A 25,414-nucleotide genomic window follows, 5' to 3' on the forward strand; every position below is an offset into this window, starting at 1 on the left:
GTGACTTTAGGTCACTCAGAACCTACAAACTTTGGATCCAGATAATAAAGAACTCACAGTGAACTGGTTTCTAAAGCAGGTCAAACAGCAAAAGAACTCCTTCAAATCGATAATGAGTGACTTCAAGGTTAAAACAAAAAAACCCACAAAACCACTTCCCTTCAAATTCCTGATACCAAGCAGGTGAGAGCATTAAGAGAGACTCACTCTAAGCTAAATTCAGAGAAAAGCCTTCACACGTTCTCCAGCAGAGTCAGCCCAGGCGGGCTCTGGGACCCAGCTCTGACACTGTTCACAGAAAAATGCTGATGTTCCGTACATGATGGCTTCATGAAGGCCTGGGCCTCTCTGCTAGACATGGCCACCTCAGAGCAGCCCCTAGCTTAGTGCTCTGACTCCTGTCAAAATGTAGTCTGGCGAGGAACCATGGTTCATGTGCTGTGAGGGATGCTGGGATGAGATGTAGCTTGCTGCCTTCCATGTGGACTTTGGTTTTAGGTGGCTCTAAATTTAAACAGGGTCCTTAACTGTATGCATCACAACTAAAAGTTCACCTACCTAGGGCTCAGGGGAACTTCCTCCTTCTGTGCTTTGCTTCTATTGGGATAGTGCAGCTACATAGAATATTTCTGTGCGAGTGAAAGCTTCAGAGCTGCTTATAAAAGCAACAGGTGGGAGAGCCCTGCCTGAAATGGCTCTTGTCTTAGACTGGAATCTGACTTTGCAAATCTCTGAGTGCCTCTAGGGAGATCTCAGAGGCATGAGGACCCAAGGAAAAGTTAGATCAAAAGCAAAAAGGAAGGTGCAGTGTTCGGAGTGGGGATATTGACACAAAGGAGAAAAGTGCAAAAAAAATAGTCTACCTGGGGACCTGGGAGACAGAGCAGGATGAGCATTCCTGAGCTCTGAGGGCTAGTTTCAGAGTTGTTCCCTGCAGGGGTGGCCCTCAGGAGTGCCCTCTTTTCTTGTGATCCTAGTCTTCCCATTAGGTAAATATATGCCCTCCAGGGATATTGACCAATGTCTAGAGACATTTTGGGTTGTTAAAACTGAAGGAGATGGGATGGCATCTAATGGATACAGGCCAGGGATGTTGTTAAACTCCTAAATGCACACTCTCCTCCCACCATCACCCCCACACACAATTATCTGGCCCAGGGCATCAATTGTGCCAAAGTTGAGAGATACCAGAGTATACCATTTGAAGGGTCTCTTACTCTCTACTAAGACTCAGCGGGTCGATGGCCTGACCAAAGAGTATCAGTCTGGAACCAAGAGTCCAGTGGCTGTAAAACTCTGCATTTTTCTAGAGCCTGGGAGCCAAAGTGATCCATTGTGCTTATAAATGGCTATTCACAAGCATGGGTCCAACGTACCCAGTGACTGACCAGTGTCACTCAGTGGAAGGTTTCACCTGCAGTAAAGGTGCACAGGAGTGGATCAGACATCAAAGATGCCACCCACAGGGGGCTTTTCTGCATTTGCACAAAAGATAGCATGTCACCTAAAAACATTTGCATTGATTGATACTGAAAGTCTATTGCAAAGATGCTGTTGAATCTAGGTCTGTAGTAAGTACATAATATAAAAATTCAATATCAAGAATATTCTGAGGCTCAGTAAGGTGGCATCCATCTGTAATCCCAGCTACTTGGGAAGCAGAGATAAGGAAGACCCCAGTTGTAGGGACAAAAAAAGTTAGCAAGACTCTATCTCAAAAAACAAGCCACACAAAATAGTTCATGCCTATAATCCCAGTTACACAGGAGGCAGAAACAGGAGGGTCATAGTCTGGGATGGGCCAGGTAAAAGTGTGAGACCTTATCCAAAAATTAACTAAAGCAAAAAGGGCTGGGGGCATGGCTCAAGTCATAGAGCACTTGCCTAGAAAGCAAGAGGCCAAGTTCAAACCCCAGTATTGCCAAAAGAAAAAAGAATACTCTGAAAGCGACACCACCTATACATCTTAGTAATTGCTTGGTGAATACAGCCAATAAGGGCAGAGGAGCCTCTGAGATATTGGAGTGGACTGGGGAGTTTCCAAGTGTTACAGAACTATTCTGCCCACCTGCTTCAGGTAAACCTGGCAGAAGAGGAGCCAATGGGAGAAGGTCTCAGCAGGAAGACTCCAGCAGTTGGGGTACCTCACCCAGGAGAGGGACTGTGAGGAGCCAAGGCCAATGACTGGCAAGCTTGCACTGCCCTAACCCTTTGAGGCTTGCCATGGGCTTTCAGGACTGCTGAGCTGCCACTGGCCCCACCACCCCAGCAAAAACCACACAATGACTTGTGAAATTCATACTGTGCTAGGCCAAGGCCCAGAAGCTGTGTGGAGCTCTGACAGGAGGCCCATGGTGATACTCCCTCAGCCACTGGAACATGCAGCAAAAGAATAGGATTAGGAGAAAAGGAGATGAAGTTTCCCCTCAACTTCTGCCTCAGCCTCCGACCTGGTCTCCTTACAGCAATCTGGTTGCTTCTGGCCTCTGAGGATCTCTGCAGTCACACTCAGAGCTAATCATGTTACAGTTCCACTGAAATACATGGGATGGTTCCATGGTGCACTGAAGATTAAGATAAAATTCCTTAACAGATCTCCAAAGGCTTTGCAGGGATTTAACAGTGACCTACATAATCTCCTGCCACACTTCCTGTGCTCCAAGCACACTGGCTTTCTTTCAGTTCCCTGAGTGCTTCCTGTTTCCTGCTGCCACCGGGCCTTTTCACAGGCTGTTCCATCTGCTATACATTCTGTTCCTCCCAGACCCTCATCACCCCTTGTCACCCAATTAATTCTATTCTCCCTTCAGAACTTCACCTAGTCGTTTCCTCCCCCACAAAGGCCTTATCTAACCTCCTGTACTGGATCATTCCTCATAAACTACCCTTCGTGGCATCTCAAATTTCCTCTTCACAACTCTTTGCACAATTACAGTTTTACATTAACTTATGTGGAAGTTCAGTAAGTGTTTGCTGAAGGGACAAATGAAGGAATCATTTCCTCCCAGGGTAGAACAGTGACTCTGGCCACACATTCTTGTTTCTGTCTCCTTGGTGGTTCTGACCTCTCAGAATGGGAAGTTATGGACTCATATCTCTGTTTCTAAGAAGCTACGCTCCTTGCTAAGCCCAGTTCACTCGCTCCTTCGAACACTCCCTCTCTGTGATCCTGTGGCGTTTCATTTGCATTTGCATCTTGTCATACATGGCCTTAAGTCAGCATCAGCTGTCGATAATGGATGTCTTCCCTTGTGGATGCTAAGTTGCTTGGAAAAAGACACGGAACCCAGTGTACCATTTTACAAAGTAGATTAGTATTTGCTTAGCTGAAATACCACTAGTAAAAGCCGAGGCAACAGTAAAAACCTCAGTTGGATATCAGTGACATGCCACCAACTTGAGCTTCTGAGAGAGGATATAGAATGCAAGTGGGAAGATGAGAAGCCAACTTTACGTGAAAACTTTCTAACTAGCCGTTAAGTTACCACCATCTTTGGGGCCCAAATGGGGCTTCTCTTCCTGGTCCAGTTAATCATGGTGGTAACCATTTCTCCACATGTACGGTGGTCCTATTTCAAAAATAAAAATGTAAGACTCCCAGTTAAATTTGAATTTCAGGTAAACAACAAATAATTGTTTTATGAGTAAGTCCCAAATATTTCATGGGAAATACTGACATATCTGGAATTCAAATGTAACTGGTCAGCCTATATTTTTAACCAACAAACTTAACCACTTGTTTTTCACATATGCTTGAAGATTCCATGATAATTAACTGGCAGTTCCAAATGACAGTCCTCGAAAATGCAAATACCAGTACCCTATTTCCCATGTATATATTTGTCTTTACACCCATAATATCACTGCCTGAATTGTTACTGTCTCAAAGGGCGGGTGCTGGATCTACTTCACTCTCTTTATAGAATCCTTGGAACTCTGCTCTAGTCACACTTGCACTTGAAGCATACATGAATCCAGGATGGTGATGGATTTTATGATGTTCCCAGAGAAGACTTAAATTTAGACATAATGCCATAGTTCCCACACTTAAAACTTTACATGCAAACAGCAACAAACACTAAGAAAAAAGGGTAGAAACCAATTTTGGACATTTTACATCCATTCACGTGAAAGCTCAGCTTTGAGTTCATATCAAATGTCTGTCCCAGGGCACTGGGTTGTGTGGGGAAAGAACAGTCATGTACTCTTCTGCAGTGTTCCAGGAGACATGGGACTACTTTTCAAGCAGGAGGAATGAAAGAGAAGAACGAGATGTTCATACTGTTTGGACTTGACCTTCAGAAATGTCAGCTGCTGCAGTGCCCTGCAACCTCATGGAGGAGGCAGATCCCTCCAAGTGTGGAGGCCTTGATTATTTCATTAAATCTTTTCCTCCCTTACAGTTCTGCAAGGTGACACATTCTCTTTTTTATTAGCAAAGATGAAAACTCAGTTTTATCTGACAAGTTGGAGTAAGTGACCTCATATATGCATGAGTGTAGCAAGCAGAGATGAACCAGGTAGGAGACATTGATCCTTGTCTGCATGTTCTGGAAAGAAAATGACCTGCTTCCTTCTGACTCAGCTGTTTGTAAGACTCTGAGGTCACTAAGACAAACTCAAACATACTCTTGTTCCTCCTAATTCCCTAGAAGATAATGTTTTGCTCCTAGGCGACCATCAGTAAAGCACTGAAAACATCTGACACAAGCCTAGTTTTCCCAAAGGAAGGATTTCTTGGTGGAAATTTAGGAGATGAAAAAAAGAAGAAGAAGAAAAGATGCATCCCTGTCACTTCTTTCTCTATCTGGGCAATTTTTATTTATTTTTAGAATATACACACTATGGATTATTTCTTAGAATAGTTAGACCTTGGAGTATAAAACCAGTTAACTCACAGAATAAATTTGATATTTGAAAGATGGAGCTTTGGGTATTATTCATTTCTGAGAAAATGGAGCCAGAAGGTAGGAATTAGTTTCCTAAATGTATAATTTCCAGAGCTGCACATCAAGATAATGATGTTTTGCCTGTGCCAAACTGGAGCTAAACGGAATCACGTGATGTGGCACCTGTGTGTCTGTGTCTTGCCAGCTCCTTTCTGCTGTCTACAGTGTTGCTCTGACCATGAAAGGAGTGCTTCCAAGAGGCATGGGAAATGGTCAATCATAATTTCCAGGATCTCGAATGCCCATCTGCAGCAAATCGTGTTTTACTGTGTACCTGAGAGAGTTTGCAGTGGCAATTTATGTGACTGTCTTTAAAGGAACCCACTCAGACCCGCCAGGAATTCAATGGACACAGATTTTGCAGAGGCGCTTAAAACCCACGGAGACAATAAGTGAGTTACCATGCAACAGTGTTGTGAGAGTAGGTTTGGGTATGTCCTCAGGTGATGTTTTGGTATGTCCTTGGCTTGATTGACACCCTCTAACCCTTTCTGATTTTTGTGTTCATCTGTGTTCTCAGCTGCCAGAGGGCCAGAAAGTTCATGGCATGCTCAGGCTGGAAGAAAATGAGAATACCAGTCCCCTCTAGGGAGGCCTCCTGGCACTGCTAAAAGAGTCCTGGGACAGATCTAAAATGGGGAGCTAGGGGCAGGACTGAAGGGCTGAGGCTAGAAGTTAGGATCTACCTCACATGTGGAGGGCAAAATACAGTCTGTTCAACAGTGGCAAATAGCATGTCCTCAGATCCCAGGATGGATAGAACAGAAGCTCACAGACACACTTCTGCATAAGAGCAAGCAGAGGGTGAGGGGATAATTTTGCATTCCCCCCAAACACAGACAGATTCAGAATGAGGCCCCCAGGATGGATGGGCTGGGTGTGCTGGCCCTTCATCATCCCAGCTATGCGTGAGGTGGAGGAGGAGCATGTGGTCCAGCCCACACAGGCAAGCAGCATGAAACCCTCTCTGAAATAAAGAAAACAAAAAGGGTGGCTGTGGAGTTCAAATGGTAGAGTACCTGCCTTGCAACATGGAGGCCTTAAGTTCAAATCCTAGTACAGAGGGGGCACGAAAAAGAGCCTCCCAGCAAGTAGGCTCATTTCTGTTTTAGAAACACCATTCCTAAATCCCTGCTGAGATCACTGACCACCATCCATAAGCTCCTGTGTGTCACTAGAAAAGAGCCTCAGGAGCAAAAGCAAACAGTTCCAATGGGGAACCTGGCATTGGGTCTGAACCGCTTTGCTGCCTTGGCAAATCACTTCTAGAGAAATGAACCAGCCTCAATATTTGTTCACCTCCAAAACTGGGGTTGCATTTTGAGTCTGGCCCTTCTTACAGGTGAAGAAGAGAAGCATGAAACATACAGACACTCAGGACATGACTTCAGCAGAAATGACAAATGTTATAATTTTCCTCAGCAATTTGAAATTAGGCTCCTCTCTTAACCATCCTGAACTCCAATATTCTTACCTATTTAAAGCTGAGTCCTCTGTGAGTCCCCAACACAGCTGTCTTATTAATATGGGGCAAGAGACAAAGAAAGGTGACTTAAACAAAATGACAACCACTGGCCATGACAGAGCAACTTTATTGGTCCCTAAACCATTACTTTTCCTAAAATGTTTACTATGGGGCTGACTATATTACTTAAATTTCAATTGACTTTCCTTGTTGAGAGAATTAAGATCAAGAGAATGTAATAAGAGCCAATTAATTTTTATCCAACTTTGTTTTCTATAGGATTGGATTTAGTCTTTCCATGGCAGGTTGTATTTTTTTAAAAGCCCAACTGGCAGCCACTTACCCCCACCCCACTGTCTTCTTAAAATCGGTTTTCTTACATCAGTGAACCTCAAGAGCTGTTTTCCCAGTACCCAGGCACAGTATCTAGAGAAATTAAATTATGGCACATGATTCAAAATTTACCATTCGAGTCAAGAGGTAAGGGATTTGCAGGTGTATGGTTTTATTTCCCACTCTAATAAGAAGGACCACTTTAATATTGGTCACCAGAGAGTTCAGCCTGGGGCCTGGTTAACATGATTGCAAATGAGGACTTAGAAACATCCCGAGATGGTAAAGGGTAGAGGAATGAAAGTTAGGGTCGGGCAGCTGTGCCCAATTTCAGAGCAGAAGTCACAATGCATTCCCCACACCTCGATTCCAAGGGAACAGTCATAGTCAAGCTAAAAACTGGTGGCTGGACTCAGCTAACTGGTCTCTCCTGGAGACCTGGGGAGGGACGATCCCCCTTGGGTAAGTGGGGAGGGAACAGCGTGAACCCTTTGGTCATGGGTTCCACTAGTAGGTTGCTATTCTGGGCAATTAGTAACCTCTCTCCTCCTGCTGTGTATTGAGGATACTCAGTGTGTTTTTCCCTTAGCATTTATGATGCTAAGGAAAAGAATTGCTGCTGAAGTCACCCTGGAAAAGATACTAATGGAGGGTGACATGCAGGGACCCAGTAAAGCCAGCATACAATTGTCTCATTTTCATGGTGTGTCAAATTAGATTTAGGTTCTGACTACTGTGCTTTTCACGAGGCCCTAACTCTTCTCCAAGGCCAGCATCTCACAATGTGACCTCCAAGACTATGACCAACAGGGAACAGAGCCAGTTAGGAGAGAGACCAGCCAGAGCTCCTTCCTCTCTTAGTCTCAACCCTTTCCTCCCTCTTCCTGTAACCTGTGCTTTTGCAGTAGGTATTTACTCTGCCTTTGGCCATACCCTTCATTTGCACATCTGCTCATGTGAAGTGTTGAAAACTGAGACCAGTTCAATTTAGCAATGTTTACTTGAGCAAGAAAAGATTCTAGGACCTGACAGTGCTCAAGACAGAAGATAATCAAGAATACTCCCTCTTATAATTCTATGAGCTACTTTTATAGCCAGAAAGACGGGAAATTGCATACAAAGATTTCCTGATTGGAGCAACATGGCATTTGTCTTATTGGGACATAATTTGGCAGCTTTGAACTTGTAATAAGTAAGAAGAAAATGAACTCCTATCTTGTTTAAGTCCATTCATCTCGTTTCTCAGTCACTCACAGTCAAATCTAACCCTATAGGACTCCGTGAGTGTTTGTTTATTAAGGCCTTCATTTGTTTGGATGAAGCCCACCCCGACTATGGAGGTCAGCCTGTTTTACTAAAAGTGCACAGATCTAAATATGAATCTCATCCAGAAATACTCTCATAGAAACATACAGAATAATGTTTTATCAAACATCTTGGCACTGTAGCCCAGCCACATCGACACATAAATTAACCATCACAGGGATGGAAACAGGGAAGTCACTGGTATGGGTATAAGGGACATGGAAGCATCCTGGGTAGGTGTAGGGCTATAGGAGAGGGAGGATGAAAGCTGAGTCCTGAGGGGCATTGGCACTTAAAGATCAGGTGGAGAAGAGACAGGAGGCTTCCATGAGAGACTGAGAAAATGCTTTTCCAAGTCTCCAGAAACCAACACATCAGAAAGAGCCAGGCACAGATGGCAGGGCCTCCCGGGGACCAAGTGGGTCCTCATTCTCCCACTGAGTAAGTTGCCAGAGCTTGGGGGTTAGAAGTCAGAGTGGTATTCAAGGGCCACTCCGTGCTAAACAGATCCTGGCCATCCTCCTGTTCCTTAGCAAGACTGAGCTCAGAGACGTGGCAGGCCAAGGGTTCCAATGACTTCCACAGTGAAGAACAGATAGCCCCTGAGGCCACCCCTCTACTGTGCAGCGTGTTTTTCAAGGGGAAAAAATGTAATACCTGTCGCTATGTTCTGTCTATTTTCTGCAGAACAGAATTCTATTTCCTTCTAGTGTACGTTTTTTGGAGCATTTTGAAGATATAGTGCAAGGTTGGGGGTGGAACCCAGTGGTAGAGCACTTGTGTGCATGAGGCCATGAGCTTGTTCCCTCCACACAAAATGATGTAGAACCACATCATTCATCAGTGAACATTCACATGTTCAAAGGCAACAGCAGTTTATTAAGCATGAGATTTAAAGCCAGATGAGCCTCAGTTAAAATGTTGCTGTGTGATACTGGGCAAGGCAGTCACTTTTCTGAGCACCAGATTCCTTGTCTGTGACAAGGATAACTAACCTGATCAGCGGTTATGGAAAAGCACTTTGCTGTATCTGTCCATGGTAAATAGAGGAGGAACCTCCCTGTCTCTGTTGCATTGGTCCCTCCTCTCTTTATAAACACCTTCTAAAGCATCGCCAATACTGTCCCCAATTTTGATTTCACCATGTTTGGGCTATTGTCGTTTCATATTCTTTGGCAAGTGTTAAATGTATATGTGAGCTCATGCAATTGGATAATACCTTGAAATACATAGAAACTTTTAAAAGCCAATCTCCTGTTTGTGTTAGCCTCTGAAATTGGGTGTAAAATAAGATTATAAATCACCACTAATAGACAGAAGTACACGAGTTTCCAGGGGCTCGGGAGTGGGGAGGAGGAGTTGCCTTAATGAGCATGGGTTTTCTTTTCTGGGGTGAGGAAAATGTGCTGGAATTAGACATGATGTAGGTACAACTCTGTGAATATACTAAAAATTACCAAACATTACACTGTAAAATGGTGAACTTTATGTATGTGGATTATAGCTCAATAAAAACAAATTGCTATTACCTGAGTCAAATAGGAGACTACCTATTTTTCAGGTCAACTGCTATCCAAAGAAAGGGTACTTACCAAGAAACAGGCACTGTTGGGGTTCACGATGGTATGCAATGCTGTGTCCCAGACTCATACAAGATAGAACTATGAGCACAGCACTCCTTCTGGAAAACAGCTTATCAACAAAGGCTGGAGTAAGGAGGTGAAATGAGCTGAGGATTCGGGAAGGAATGGATGGACTTGAAGAAGTGTAAGGCATAGACATTCCAAGGAAGAATTCAGGAGGGAAAGATATGGTGTTCTCTTTACATTGTTGTTACTGTTTTAAATTTGCCTTTCTTATTACAATGTTTCCAAGGAGAGATGGAAAAGCTGGTTGTTTTCATTGCTATAACAAAATATGGGAGACTGAGTGATTTTTAGAGAAAAGAGGGTTTTTTGGTTCACAGTTCTGGAAGTCCAAGTTCAAGTGGCTGCCCCTGCTTGGTTTCTGGTAAAGGACTCATACTGGTAGAAAAGTAAAAGGGTAAGTGGGCTCATGCAGAAGACATAAAAAGGGGGCCGAACTCTCACAACAGCTCACCCACTCCCATGAGGAAAATGCTGATCCATTTGTGAGGACCTCCTTCATACCCATGGGTCTCACCTGCACCCTAGGTCACAGCACTTGAGATCAACAGACTCTGTTGAAGAGACAGCATTTTGACAGCTGGGCCTTTGTAGTGCTTCTTTTGTAAGAATTATCTAAACCCTGTTGGAGAGAAATGAGATTTCTCTTTTAAAGAAATAGAATGCCACCAGGCACAGGAGGAAGGGGAATTTCCTAGGCAGCCATTTTGTTTTATGTGGGTGTGAAGTGAAAAACCTCATTTCTCGTAAGCCCCACAAAGCCTGGGCAAAGCAGGAACAGAATGAGCATGCACTCAGACCCTAAACACCACTTTGAAATTTCAAGGCAGGCTTCTGGCTAAGCCACAGCATGTCTGGGAACCTTCAGTTGAAAATGTCAGCAGAACCCTTGATTTTTCTGTACAAAGTCACAGGATAATGGGCAAATCTCACACGAGGGAATATGGTAGAGTTCAAGACCTAGAAGGCCATAGAAAGATGGTTCATTCCTAGGACCTGGGTGGGACTGCTCTGTCCCTCAGTGGAACCAGGGCTTCTTGTGAAGTGGCATGACAGAGAGGATGGGGACATGCAAGCAGCATCACAACAATCCCAGCCCAGGGAAGGCAGTGCCACTGCCCAATGCCAGGCCCTGGGCAGGACACAAACACAAACAGAACCTATGTGGATATTCTTTAAACTGTCCTATTTTACTGGAGTATTCTGTAAGCTGCCTCTGTGGTGTGAAAGAAGTCTGGGTCAAAGCCACTCGTTTTTCCTTTGGCATCAGTGTTCTTATTTGGTTAGCAGTATAGCACAGTACAACTTCTATTTAAATATCTACCCTACCCCCCTTCCAAGAAAAATACTGTCTGCCTTGAAAAGAAGTGGTTTGGCATAGTGAAAGTTTCTAAACATCCACTTCCAGATGAATCTTTTTGTTAAATTTTAAAAAATGATAATAATAAAAAGCTAAACCATGTGAAATGCTCCTAAGTGAATATTACTGTTTACTGGACTTATTCCATTGTTTGGCGTTTTATCATAGAATATCAGCAAACTCATAAAGAAAGCTTTTTTTTTTTTTTAGGTCCTTAATCTTCCTAATCATAACAAAAGGGCAGTAAATATATTGTACAAGAGCATGATGGAAAAATGTGCTAAAGTATTTCCCTAAATCAAATGTAGAACTTTGGCATTGACTCTAAGCATTAAATTTAGTAAATTAGAACCAGATGATTTTAAAATAGAAACTTACATAACTTGACGGTGTGATTTTTTTTTTTTTTTTTTTTTTTGTTTCAACACAAGTTTATCTTCGTGAAGTTGCTTTGGCTGCTACTGTAATCGGTACTTAAGAAGGGCAGGATCTGGGTATTATTCATCTTTGTAGCTCCCACGGTGCCTAGATTTATGTTAGGCAATTAGTAAGTAATGATGGATGGAGGAATGAAATCTCAGCCACGATTAACAGGTCTGAGTTAATTGGCAAGGAAATGTAATACAAACATTTAAATGGACTTACAGGTAGACAAAACACTGCTACTCCACACGTAATAGAAATAATATGTCTCATTCTTCCTTGCATTGTTAAAGCTGTGTGTCTAAATCAATGAATTTGAAATAAAAGGTTACTTCTCATTTGGGTCACCATGCTCCAAACTACTGTCACCTTGGAATTTTCCTAATACCCGAGTCTCCGTTCTATTTCTGCATCTCAATGGCCACAGTGGCCCTGTTCTGTCATTTCTTCTTCTTCTTTCACTCATAATTCACAATGTAGCTGGTGCCTTAAAGTCTAGCTGGGAGTTCAATGCAGTATATTGAACTGAATACCAATAAATCTTCAAGATCTTCTATGAAATGCCACAGGGAATACAAATGAATAAGGTGCACACATGGGTGGAGTCATATACTTACTCGAAGTCTACTGATTTAAACATTAATCTCATCTATACAATATCACAGCATCTAGACTAGTGTTTGGCCAAATAGCTGGGTACTCTGGCCTAGCCACATTGACACATAAAACTATAACAACAGGTGAACATGAGGTTTTTATGAGATGCTTCCAGAATATTTGAATGCAGTAGGACATGAGAATCTGAGATTCAGAATTCAAGTCAGGGGATGTGGTTATTATCAGGGTAGAGTTTGTGACAGAGAATAGGGAAATACAGAAGGAAAAAGTGGTGAGGATGGAGCCTTTGAGAAAGCCCACCTGTAAAGGAGACTGAGAAGTATCAAGAGAAGTAGGGGAATAAAAATAGGGAGAACTCATTTCAAGGTAGAGGAGGCTGTGGAGACAGTCAGGGGCTGTGGAGACAGTCAGGGGCTGCAGAGGCAGAAAGGAGTTGGCAGATGTAAAAGAGCCTCCAGCTTCATCAGGGAAGGTTAGGGGCCTCACTGGAGCAGGGCTCATGGGACTAGATACTGGACAGACCCACGGTGAGGCCAGCACAGAAATCAAAGAAACTGACAGAAATTCAACAAGAGTCCTTTTGTATCTGTTGAATTCATTCATTGTCATCATCACCATCATCACTGAGGCTTATATTTTGTAAGTGTTTTTCATCTATTTTTCTAGGAGTATAAACACTAGCATTGAATTGTGGTCACTAGCTTGGTTGGTTGTCAGTGGAGTGGGGACAGAGGCAGAGGCATGGAGACAGAGTAGCAGGTCAGGACATGAGACCACTCACTCTCTGGCCATGGCCGGTGAGAGACACAGGCAGAACCTGGTCAGTGTTGAGGAAAGAGAGGTGGCAATGAGGAGACCCTGAAGACCTAGGGAACGAACTCGTGTCTGTGTTCACTCATCCACAAGTATAAAATGTAAAGATCTAGAGTAGTCACATAGCTCACTTGGCAGCAAAACCTGGCCAGACAGGCCCAAGGTGATGTGTCTTCTTCATTTGCCCTTCTTGATATGAATCTCCATATATTTCACTGAGAAAACATGAATGAATCTGCCCCGGGTCCCACAGGGAGCATTTTGTAATCTGTGGTATACTCTCTAGTCTCTTCTAAACTATGGAATATTCTGAATTCTTCTGCTCATCTGACTTCCAGGGTTTTTAACAAGTTGCTGAGAATCTGTAGTCAGGGTAAGGAAGACCTGAGCTTATTCATTCAGGGTATGAAAGTTTAGGGACTTGAGACCCCCCCAAGTGGGCTCAAGAGGAAAGAATAAAAAGCACAGCATTGTCTGGGTAAGGAGGGGGGACTTTTTTTTCTAATGACCAGAACTATATAGGTGGTGGCCTTTGAAATAATAGTCAGCCCTTCTGACACATAGGTTCACATTCTCAATTCAATCAACTATGGATTGGAAATATTCAGAGAAAAATTGCCTCTGTACTGAACATGTAGACTTTTTTTCTTGTCATTATTCTCTACATACTACAGTAAAACTGTTTGCATAGCATTGGCATTGCATCAGGTATTGGAAGTCATCTAGACATGAAGGAAAGTATGTAAGAGGACTACGTAGGTGCTATGTAAATACTGTGCCATTTTATACAAGGAACTTGAGCATCCATGGACTTTGATACCCATGCGAGGTGCTGGAACCCCTTCCCCACATATACTGGGGGAGGAAAAACTGTGTAGAGTGATTTGAGGGTGACAAAAATCAAAAGCTGTGGCCTCTGCCTTCTGGGGTCCGCAGTGCCCTAGACCTTGCTTCTTGGCACTTCTGTCTATCCTTTCTAAGACCAGAAGTTCAAGCTTAGCGAATGAGTCACAAGAACCACAGGCACTGAAGTTCAAGAAAACCCTTATAACACCCCCTTGCCTGCATCTTTAAGTCTGAAATCACAGGGTGCCAAGACTTCAGCAAATTAAGGACCTTATAGTTAACATCTGTAAACCTCTGCGGTGTGAGCGTCTTGTGCATGCTTATTAGCTCCCCACCCCCACCCCTGCTTCAGCTTCTCGTACCAAGGAGAACTGCCTCTTATTTCTCAGCTTCAGTGGGCAGAAAGGAATGTGCCATCCCCACTCCACTCAGCAAGTCAAGGGTAGATGCTGCCTTCTCCACCACTGCCCAGTCTTTGGCCCACATTGGAAAGGCATTCTTCTAGCAGACAAAATAAAAGATGCTGATAGCTGGAAAACTCTGTTTGCTTTCTGAAGTGAATCAAACTCTTCAAAAGCTCTGCTGGAACCGTGCAGGGTGTGCTGTGTCCCCACACCACATTCCTCTCCTTCTGCCCCCTCCATCAGACCCTGCATTGCTTGGATTCCTTCTTCTCGCTCATCAGCGCCAGCTGGCGGCAGCCTGGACTGGTCAAATAGGCCTGGAGGCAGGCTTTCTCCAAAGACTGGGTGAGGTGGGCTTTCTGAGGAACCCCTAAAGAAATGGTTGACCCCAGGAAAGTGGTCGTTTGGTGTTTCAAACACTCTTGTATCTCTTCTCCACTCTATCACACCCCACCTCTGCCCCTGCAGTTATGTTGGAGGCCAAGTGTGGGAGGTGACTTTGAGCAGTCAGTGTGCCCCCAGAGAATGGCAGAGCTCAAGAGGGGACTAGAAATGTGTCATTCATCTCATCCAGCAGCATCAGGTCTTGTCATATCATGCCATCTCATATATAAGGTGACACTGTGCATATATAAAGGAGAAGTCAGGAAGACCTCACATGTAAGGATGTAGAAAGAAAACAGTGTGCAAAGTTGAGTAATATATAAACAGTAAGCAAGAATGTAGACATGGGTGCCTTTGTCCCTTCCCAATTAACAAGTTCATGTGCCACTGTTACAGTGTTGGGAGGTGCCTCCAGAGAGAGAAGACCGTCCTCCATCCAGTTGTGGAATTCCTGTTTATTTGGTCTTGGCAGACCACCTTGACCTGTGTCAAAATCCTCCGTCTAAAGTTTCTACAAGCAATAGAGGTTCCTGTGAGAGTTTCATGTAACAAGTTGTTTATTTGGACAAATGAAAGCATGCAATAGCAGTATACCTCACAGCTCAAGAAAACAGGAGAGGCTCTTGTCAGGCAGCCTGCACACTTTCACAGTTAAAACCCTATTGTTCCTCTAAACTCTATGCCCTTGCCTGGCTAGATGCACAGAAACAGTAGGAATGCTAACCTTTGCACATTTATGGAGTTCGATAAGCCTAAATCTTTATTATTCTTTGCCAAATTCTCCTTATAATGAAGCTAATTTCCCAAACCTTTCAAAGAAAGAAAATACTAAATGCTAAATGGTGCCTCACCATCACTTGTCATCTTTCACTAGAGCTGAGTGAACTTACATAACATGTAATTTAATCTGTCAACGCTTTTTTAGTTCTTTGTGGGGGGGGATGACAAAAGGCATTAATTAAGTATTCCAAAGTTATAATAACAGTAAACATCAAAACTTCACAGTTGCACAGGTTTTTAAAAGTCAAGTCAAGGTACCACCCACAGTCACTCCATTTATAGTGGTCCACCCAGGCTGTAGAAATTTGGTAGTAGCACGATATTATGTGTACTCTTTTGTGATTTATCAAGGACTAAGATGAGCCTAAGACACAATTTTAGCACTTTGCCCTTCAGTAAATTGAAAGCCACCTCAAAGCATCCAGCAGGGAAGACAGAGGCAGCAGGAATTAGAGGAAGTGGGGGGGGGGAGGATTTGGGGTTTTTTTTCAGGACTGTATAATATCACATTGCTTAAGCTTAGCTTAGTATTAAGAGACAGAGAAACCTCATAAATACTCATAGTGTGGGACATACCATGTCAGGCAATAATCTAGGGAATCTAGAGAGACCATTTCCAATCTCCATAGTTGAGAGCACCACCTGGCCCCATGTGGCTTATCACTGAGTGAGCAAAAAGAAAGACATTGAGGAACCAAATCAGAAGTAATTCAGGGACCACAAGTCAGCAAGTCTTTCTAGTAAGCACCCCACTCTATCTGTAGAAATAAGTACTTTAAAATATTACATTACCAACTCCTTCAGAAAACAGAATTTATTCCTAGGACACTGTTGTTAACAGGGGTAAAAGAATGAGGAAAATACGACTGGAGGAAAAGTGAATGAAAGGTCTGGGTCACAATACATTAAAAAGAAAAAAATTAGAGACATCCTCTAATAACAGACTTCATTTATTCAAAAGGTTTGATCAGTTCAACAGATAAAAAGAGGGTTATTGCCTTAAAGCGGGAGGAGCTCTTTCCCTTTTCTGCTGGAAAGTGATATATTTTTAAATTTTTCTCCCTGTTGACATCAGTGAAGGCAATGTATCTGGATAAGACTTAGGACTTTGAGATGATACAAGATGAGATAGTTACCTACATAGATGCAACAGAAAAAAAGACAAGATCCTCATCTATAAGTTCCTTAAAATCTCATTTTGGAGAGGAAATGCTCAGAAATGAACTATATAAGGCAATAACTAAGCACTAACTGGGATGCTCCACCCATACAAGGAAGTACAGATCATATGAGACCCTTTTCAAATGAGCAGAGTCCAAAGCTCACACCAAACCTACTGAATCCAATGTGTAGGAAAGAGGAAGACTAAGACCTAAGCAGTCATGATTGTTTCTTAAGGGAAGTTGGATTAGGGAAGCATTGCCCTTGGCCATAGGACATGGGAGAGTCCAGAGATGCAGAGGAGGATTGGGGGTATAAGCATGATGGATTTTCTAGGAAAAGTTCATGAAGGAAATAGGATGCAAGCTGGGGGCAGCTGGAATTTAGATAGGTGGAAAGAAGAAAGCAAAGCAGGGTAACACGATGAAAGAGGAATTACATGTGAACCAACTAGAAAGTGCCAGTGAATTGGTACATGTGTGCATGTTTGTAGTTTTTGTATTATCCCTCATCACCAGCTGGAGAACAATACCTGCTTCTCAGCTAGACCTAGTCCTACTAGCATGGAGACTTAACTTTAAAGAAATGCCAAACAGGAGTTTATATAATAAGTGCGTGGAGAGGAAGCCAACGGGCAGTGAAGTGCTGTGATGAGGGCCACACAAGCTCCGAAATGAGAAAGCTTGAGTTACTATTCCAAGCCTGTCACTTGCCTGCCCTGTAACTTTGTATAAGTGGCGCCTCAGAGTCTCCATTTGTGACATATAAAATAAGAACAACACAACCTACTTCCTGGGCTTGGTATTATGAGATGAATATGAAATGAAATAATGTTTGTGAATCCCTAGCACAGGACCCGGCACCTAGGAGGGCTTAGGTAAAGGCTGAATGAACCAAGGGTCAGTGCACCTGGGGAAGCCTCTGTGGCTCATCTTTGTTTGGAAGGTTTCTGGAGACTTGCAATCCAATGGAAAAGTTGGTGCCTCTAATGATTATTTAAAATAATTTTACTATGCATAGATTGCTTTTAAAACCTGGTATCAAACTACAAATGGTAAAACATAGTTCTAGAATGCTTATTTTTTAGGGATGGGCTTCATTCCTCTGACCTACTATTAATTCAATTTCTAGATTGTTTCTCTGTGGATATGGATCTATATATTAGACTGAACTCAGGGGCCAGATATAACTTGCACTATTCTATAACATGGGTCAGCACATTTTTTCTCTACAAGGTCAGATAATGAACACTTTTTGACTTTGTAGGTTTTACTATCTCTGTGGCAACCACTCAATCCTGCCATCATGACTCAGAAGTCAATGTAAATGAATGAAGATGGCTATTCCAACAAAACTTTATAGACACAGAAGTCTGAATTTCACATAATTTTCACATCTCATCTTCTTCCCTCCCACTCCACCCCTCACCATTTAAAGCCATTCTTAAGTTGTAGATACAGATCTGAGAACAGACCCCACATTGGTTCTAAAAAGGTGCATCCTATGTCCTGTTTGTTTTCTTGAAACAGAGTCTTGCTACATAATCCAGGCTAGCCTTGAACTTGTGATCGTCCTGCCTCTGCCTCCCAGAGTGCTGGAAGTGTAAGCGTGTGCCAGCACGCTCAGCCCTGTGTCTATTTTTAATAAATGTAAAGTTCACACTGCTCTCAAACATGTTTTCCCATTCCTTCCCTGGACACTAAGCAGAACACAGTGGCAAACATATGTACTCTGAAATTCTATTTATCTTCTTATTCATTCAGAAAGCACGTAAGCACCTGTAAGGTAGAAGGGACACAGAGATCAACTCAGTCTCTCTTGAACCCACACCAGTGCTGGGTAAACAGACATCAACACATCATTACCATCCAGTGCGGAAAAGCCCTTATAATAGAGTGGTGTTCCAAGTACAAAGGGGGCATAAGGAGGCGTGATTATTTCTGAAAGGGCGAGGTGGGCAGGGTGGGGGTTGTTGACAAGGACACACAATAGAATTAGTGTTGGGATGGGTTTGACAACAGAAGACAGGAATTAGGGCCTTTTCTGCAGAGGGACCTGTCTGTGCACTCAGGAAGGTACAAGTCTGTCCTGGAATCAGTAAGTTCCCCATCCCACCCCCATGTGACTAGAAGGTGGAAGGAAGGGAAGGAGAAAGGGAGGGGAGGCCAGAAAGGGAGGGTAGCTCCAAGAAGTGTTTTAGACTCTGTTTTCTAAGGCATTAAAGTGCCTTAGAAACATGGCAGTAATGTAATCAGCTTTGTGTTCCAGGAATTACACAGGTAACGATGTTGAAGACAGATTGGGATGGGAGAGATTTCAGGCAAGGAAACTAAAAAGAAATCATTGGAACAGCTCAGAGAGTCAGAAGACTGCCCCGACCTATGGATTGTCATTTCTGATTGCAGCCCCCCTGAGGTTGAACGGCAGCTTGGTCCCCTCTCTGAGGGACTGGACTAGAAGATTTCTGAGGTTGTTTCCTGTCCTTACTCACCTGCCCTGTGGCTTTGTCCTTCACTCTTAAAGAGCAAACACATGGGTTCTTCCTAAGTTCTGGATAGACTCATCTTTTCTTCAGGTACCTTCTTGATTTGTTTCTGAATTTCTCCCAATGCCCAGTGTCTGCAGAAAAATCATTTGGATGGCCATTTCCCTTGCTTCTGCCTCCAGGAAGGTCCAGAAAGATGAGCAAGCAGGTGGCAAGGCTAGCAGGGAGAGACGTCTGTTAAACAGAGTGCTGGCAAGTGCAAGGTCTGAGTCCCAGAGCCCTGGCCCATTCTAGGAAGGTACCCATGGGAGTAGTAGGACTGCAGCATAAATCAACTATATTTAAACATCACATTTGCATCCAATATCTCAGACAATGGATGGGGAAGGAGCTGTTTCTCTATCCATTGAGAGAACTCATATTTCTCCAAAGAGTTTGAAGGAGGGAACATACCAAAGAACACTAAAGTCACAACTACCTGCATTCCTTAACCCCATTAAGACGAGAGTTCAATATTTAGCTAATAACCTGAGTGTTTAAATGAACAGGGAAAACAGAAGGAGATCATTCCTTGCTCAAAACACTCCAGTGATTTCTGTCACACTCAGGAAAATATCCCAGCTCCATTCTTTCTACTTCTCCCAGCATGTCTTCTCTCTGTGTCCCATGTACCCCATGCTAGCCACACGGGGCTGCTGGCTGTTCCTAAACACACACCAAGCTCATGCCTCCTTCAGTCCTGCCCATGGGTCACTTCTTCTGGCTGGAATGTTCTTTCCCCAGATCACAGAATGGCAGGATCCCTCAAATTAAACCTTTACACACTCTGTTTTTTGCTCCCTGGCTAAAACCAGCCGGCATTAACAATTCTCCAGCCTCAACGCTTGAAATTTCCTCTGGAAAATTAATTAGTTCCTTACTTTTTAAATTCAGTCACACTCGAAGTCTCAAGACAGGGACAAAATGTAGACAGATTCTTTGCAAGTCCCTAATAGAGTCCTCATTTCCACTTGAAACCTCATGAGCGCAGTCCTTACTATTTTCATTTCTGTCATCATTCTGGTCTTCTGAGCTCCCACCATAATTGCCCACTAAGGAATTGCCCCCTAAGCTCTACTCATGTTATTCTATGTTTTCTCTAGCCTGTTTCTCCAAACTCTTCCAAATTCCTCCCACAAACCAGTTCCAGATGTTTAAGAGTCACATTGTCAAATGTAATCACAGCAATGACCCTACTTCTCTGGTACCAGCTTTCTGTATTGTTTTATCATTGCTATGACCAAATACCTGCCAAAAATAACTTAAAACAGAAAGATATTTGATGTCCTTGGCTCTATGGATTCTGGGCCCATGGTGAGGCAGAATCTCATGGTGGCAAGAGCATACGGAGAGGGAGGCTATTGTTGATCTCATAGTGGACAGGAATCGGCGAGAAAGGAGAAGACCCAGGACCATGTATAACCTTTCAAAGGCATGCTTTCAGCCACCTACTTCCTCCAGTGAGTCCCCACCTCTTAAATAAGCTCTCAGAACCTCCCAAAATAGCACCACTGGCTGGGGACCAAGCATTCAACACAGGAGCCTATAAGGGGCATTTCAGATCCAAATCATAACAAGTACTCCAGTGATATTTGCTAAATTAGGAAGGTGCCTATGAAAGGATGGCACACAGATAAAGGGATTCCCCCACCTATTGCAAAGTTACACTTACAATGTCAACAACAGTCTAACATTAATAATAGTCATAATTAATACATGTGATAATTAAATATTACTGACTCTTATAGTACAACAATAATGTCATTTATAGTAAAATAATATACAAGAAGTCTGACATTAATATAAAAAGCATAGGAATAGTAGTAATAAAAACAACCACTTATTAAGGCCTTACTGTGTACCCAGTACATTATCCACATTATTTTATTTAATCATCATTAAAATGCTACAAAGTAATTACTATTATTTTCTCTGTTTTACATTTAAGAATACTAAAGCCAAGAAGCAATTAATTGAAATTCCAAAATAAATTTACCTAATCTCAAAGCCCTTGTGTTTTCCTTGATGTAACTATACACCAACCTGAACCATCTTGAAATGAACTTCAGGTGAGTTTTAAGTGTCTTACCACACAGAATAGAAACAGAAATACAGGATGGTCACTTGATAGGACTCAAGCTCTCTAGCTGGAGAATGAAATTACAAAAATCCCTAGCACAGGTTTTGGGAAACTGTTTGGAAACATTGAAATGGACTGGTATAGTTAGTGTTCACATGCTCAGTGGTCCTCATCAAACAAAACAGAAGGAGGAGTCCTCTTCTCTGCTTAGGAAGCCAAAGGAATGTTATCTAGATCTCCCGAAGGTCCTAAGACTCATCTTACAGAGGGTAGGCCTTTGACTCATTGTCTGTTCTTATCCAGGCAGACACAAAAAACAACTTCCTGCAAACCAGTGCCTCCCGTGAGTCTGCAGGACTGCTAAGAATATCCTTGCAGTGCAATATGCTGCATGCTTAATTTGTGTTCAAAAAGACCTGGCAAAATCACTCAAGTTTGCTTTTGCTTTAAGGCCAAATGAGGAAAAAGCAAGGCCTCCAGGAGTCCTGGACACAGGTGTCTCAACCTCATTATGAACAGGCAGGGTCATGTCCAAAGTATGGGGACCATTCTAAACTACAGACTCAATTACAAACCCTGTATCTGGAAACCAGTTTTGTAGGACAGCTGCTCTCCTATTCTTTTGGTTTAGATCATAAAAGTAGAGTTTTAATCTATTGGGAATTTGGAGAGTCAAAAAAAAAAAATGAATCTGATTCTGATCCAACTCAGTCAGGAAAAAAAAGAAAATAAGGGCTGATTTTTCCATCTGAGTCATGAAGTCTGGTTGGAGTACATCCCACTCAGGCACAACTATTGTCTGGATTCACCAAGTCTCAATTCTGAGGCCCAGGAAAAAGGAATTTTTCGCCTCACTGAAGGTCGCCCCATTTCTGTCTTCTCTTGGATAATTCTCTTTCTCTATGGAAATCACAAAATGGAATTTCTATAGAAATCATGTTCTGGGCTTCACTGATGAGAGATGGGTCTTTTTAACCAGGCCTATCAAACACTGGCCATTTTTTCTTGTTCTTGGGGATAATAAGTGTTGGCAGGTTAATAGGTCATCTTTGGGAGAGAGGTCAGAAGGAAAAAGCCCCAATGTTCAAAGCTGGAGCTAGCAATGCCAGCCGTCAAAGAACAGAGGACTCTGTGGATGCTGGTGATGTATATAGAACATGCACTGGCCAGCCCCTTCTGAGGAGGTCACATCTAAACTTAATCCTCAGCAAAGACAGCGAAGGTTGCTGAATGTGTCTGACACTCAACTCTGGGAGGCCCCAGTGAGAAGTGGTGGCCAGGGAAACCCGGGTGCCTATGCTAGGGAGTTCCTTCTCACTGAGGAAGAATTGTATTCCAGCTCTTTGCAGACTGACGTTCCAAAGTACTTTGAACATTGAAAAGAACAAAAAAAGCAAACAGCCACGGAGAAGGGAGGGCGGGGGGGGGGGGAAGGGGAAAGAGAAAGAGACAGACAGACAGAGATATCAGCAGGGGTGGTTAGTAAAAAGGGGCCCGAAGACAGAAAACCTTTTGTTCCCCGCGTTCGTTTCATGTAGAGACTGTGAGGTGAATGGCTTTGAAATGAAATGGGTTTATGAACTAGTTGCTAGGTCACAGGAAGCACGACTGTCAGACTGCTTTGTGAATTCGGATTCTTTAAAATTTTAGGTTAATCTTGAGAAGAATGCATTTCCATCCCCCCCCCCACTTCCTGGTTTCTCTTTTCTTTCCTTTATTAATTTTTATTTTGCGTGCGGGAGTGTGAAGGTTTGAGACGGTCCCTCGCTTTCTGTTTTATTTTCCACTCTTTGATAATGTAAAAAAGAAATGATCACATTACAAGTTCTTTGTCGGGAGTTTTTTTAGAAGTGGAGGGTGGGCGGAGCGTGTGTATTACCTTACCAGCCAATGGTGGGGCGGTATGCAAACGAAGTCGGTGATCCTCCTGCCTCAATCAAAACAGTGAGCTCAGAGGCTGTGTTAGGCGCGCTGTAACTGACTGCGCCGGGACCATTCCCACTTTCATCCAGCACTGCACTCAATGGAGGGGCGGACACTCCGGTGCTTAATGCTGTCTAACTAGTGTGGGGAAACCGCTCAGTTTACCGCCGCCGAAATGAAGTATAAGGTAAGAGTCCTGGAAGCTGGAGGCTGTGTGCCTGCGTGTGAATACATGCGTATTTCTCCCTGTGACAACTTCTCTGCACCGACCCCTTGTGCATCCATCTGGGAGAGTTCTGAGATGGGTCTGGCTCGCTGGGTTTGGCAGGCAAGCAGAGACGCTCTTTGATGCCCAGTCTAGGACTTCACAGCACACCCCAGCCCATCTGCTGTGAAAGTTGCGGGGGAAATGGCATAATGAGAGGTGAGACTGGAGCCTGCTTCTCAGCAGCCACTGTTAGATTACAGGGTGTATGACTTGGTTCTCTGCACGTTTTACCTCAAGTCTCTCTCTGGGCTCCCCTAGGCTGGCCTCCGTTGCCCTGGGGAGCAGTAATGAGAGAATCAGAACTGCTGAGGTTCTCTCGCTCTTAGAGTTTTTCAGCCTTTGCCTTTAGCATTTGGTGTGGGAAGCCATTTGCCATATGTACTTTTGGTGGGAGAAATTAAAAGCCCAGATAATCTCACAGGGTGATGATGGAGAATTTCAACATCCTTAGACGGCGTTGGATGTAAGAATAAATGAGTGTTAGTCATTTCTGGAAAATACTTTTATTGGGATTTGAGTGGGCTGAGAGTATGAGGCTCAGGGTGGCTTCTTTTGCAGAGGCTCACAGAGTGTCATAGTCATAATACTTGGGCTGCATTATTTTCCAGTGCTTTTTGCATGGTGGTTTGTGTGTGTATTCTTGGCAAAAGAATTATGACTTGCTCAGCATATCCCATTCAAGAAGGCCAGCAGTTTCCAGGGGACCTGATACATAGCAGATTGCAATGAATTGATGATGAACTTTGTGTGTGTGTGGAGGGGGTCAGATAATGAATAGACAAGAGTCCTAGTACTTTTAAACAAAAGTGCTATTATTAAAATGAATTTTGGCTATCTTTTGGACTGGCAAACTAAACTGTCTGACCTTCAGAATTGTGCTAGCTGGGAGTTACTTTGTTTTCTCTCTGAATTGTGTTGCTTCTGGCCCATCCCTTTTTTTTTTTAATGTAAGCTTGTAAATACTTGCTGTACCTAATGGCCACTGGCTAACCTCAGTGATAAATCTTCTTTCAATAGCTATAAATCTTGTTCAGAAGCTCTAAATCTAAATGTCCACAGTCTTCATTGTAATGCATGAGTTATAGTTCTTGAGAATGTTACAACTGTCTGAAGACACAGGTATCTCGTTTACACTATACTGACCTTTCAGTATCCGCATTGGTAGGGAGAATGAGAGGAAAGGATGTGCCCTAATATTTGACTTCAGGATGCAACTAGGAAAGTTCTCTTTCTTGAAGTGCCTCACCCATATTTCCACAGTCTCCTTTTTGAAGACCATATGTTATTCAGCCTGGAGTGACTTTTTTTTTGGTGGGGGGGGGTGACGATACTCTTCCTCTCCCTGAAGCTGAACAGAAACTGGCTTACAGAGAAAAGAGGAAAGAGAAAAGAGAAAGTTGTTCCTATACTTATTATTGGAAAGTTAGATGGCTGAAATTAATATTGAGTGTTGCTCTCTAGAAAGTGACCAAAGTGACAAAGTCTAAAGTCACTTTTATTCAGTGACCTCATCAAGTTTCGCTTTACTCTTCGTGGAAAGAATGTATCATGGTGATTGATAACATAAATTTCAACTGACATTCATAGAGAAAATCTGCCTCTTGGCTGGTTCTTACCAGTGCCAAATGATATAAACACATGATTTTTATTTGTTTGTGGACACCTTCACTAAGAAAAATGCTGAATTCTCCAAGGAAACAAATGATAGTGTTGACTACAAAATAAGCCAAACAGCTAAAGCAATCCACTTTCCCTTTCCTATAAAGTCTATTTTCTCTCTAGTTGATAGCAGATAACCTTATTCCAAGAGAGAATTAACTCTTTTAAGTAGAAGAGAAGACACAAAGTAGTGGGGGGATAACATTAACAGAGACTTACCCTGACAATACAATGTCATACTTAACTCTCCCAAAAACTCTGAGCTGAGAGTTATTTTTATAACCATTTTCAAATGTATAAATTGTAGCACAGAGAGGCTAAGTGATTTATCCAATACCATGCAGCTGGTGAGCATTGGATTCGAGCGAAAGCAGTCTGGCTCCAGAATCCATGATTTAACAACTATTAAGAGAACCATCTTTGATCTCCCTAAAATATCCTTCTGATCAATTTCTTGTCCTAGAAGGTTCGAG

General features: G+C 42.9%; 1 protein-coding gene across 3 annotated transcripts in view; it reads left to right on the forward strand.

The window, feature by feature from the left end:
* Nedd9 (neural precursor cell expressed, developmentally down-regulated 9) overlaps positions 1-25,414 on the forward strand; it is a 176,432-nt gene that overhangs the window by 106,499 nt on the left and 44,519 nt on the right. Inside the window, exon 1 of one of the 3 annotated variants that reach the window (XM_020184293.2) lies at positions 23,013-23,201. The exons of the other annotated variants lie outside the window; for them this stretch is intronic. Coding sequence (XP_020039882.1) covers positions 23,190-23,201 — 12 coding nt within the window. The 5' untranslated portion in view covers positions 23,013-23,189. Of the gene's footprint in view, positions 1-23,012; positions 23,202-25,414 lie in introns of those variants that run through there. 3 annotated transcript variants of the gene reach the window in all.

This window comes from Castor canadensis, chromosome 8 (genome assembly GCF_047511655.1).
Source record: "Castor canadensis chromosome 8, mCasCan1.hap1v2, whole genome shotgun sequence".
Lineage (NCBI taxonomy): Eukaryota > Metazoa > Chordata > Mammalia > Rodentia > Castoridae > Castor > Castor canadensis.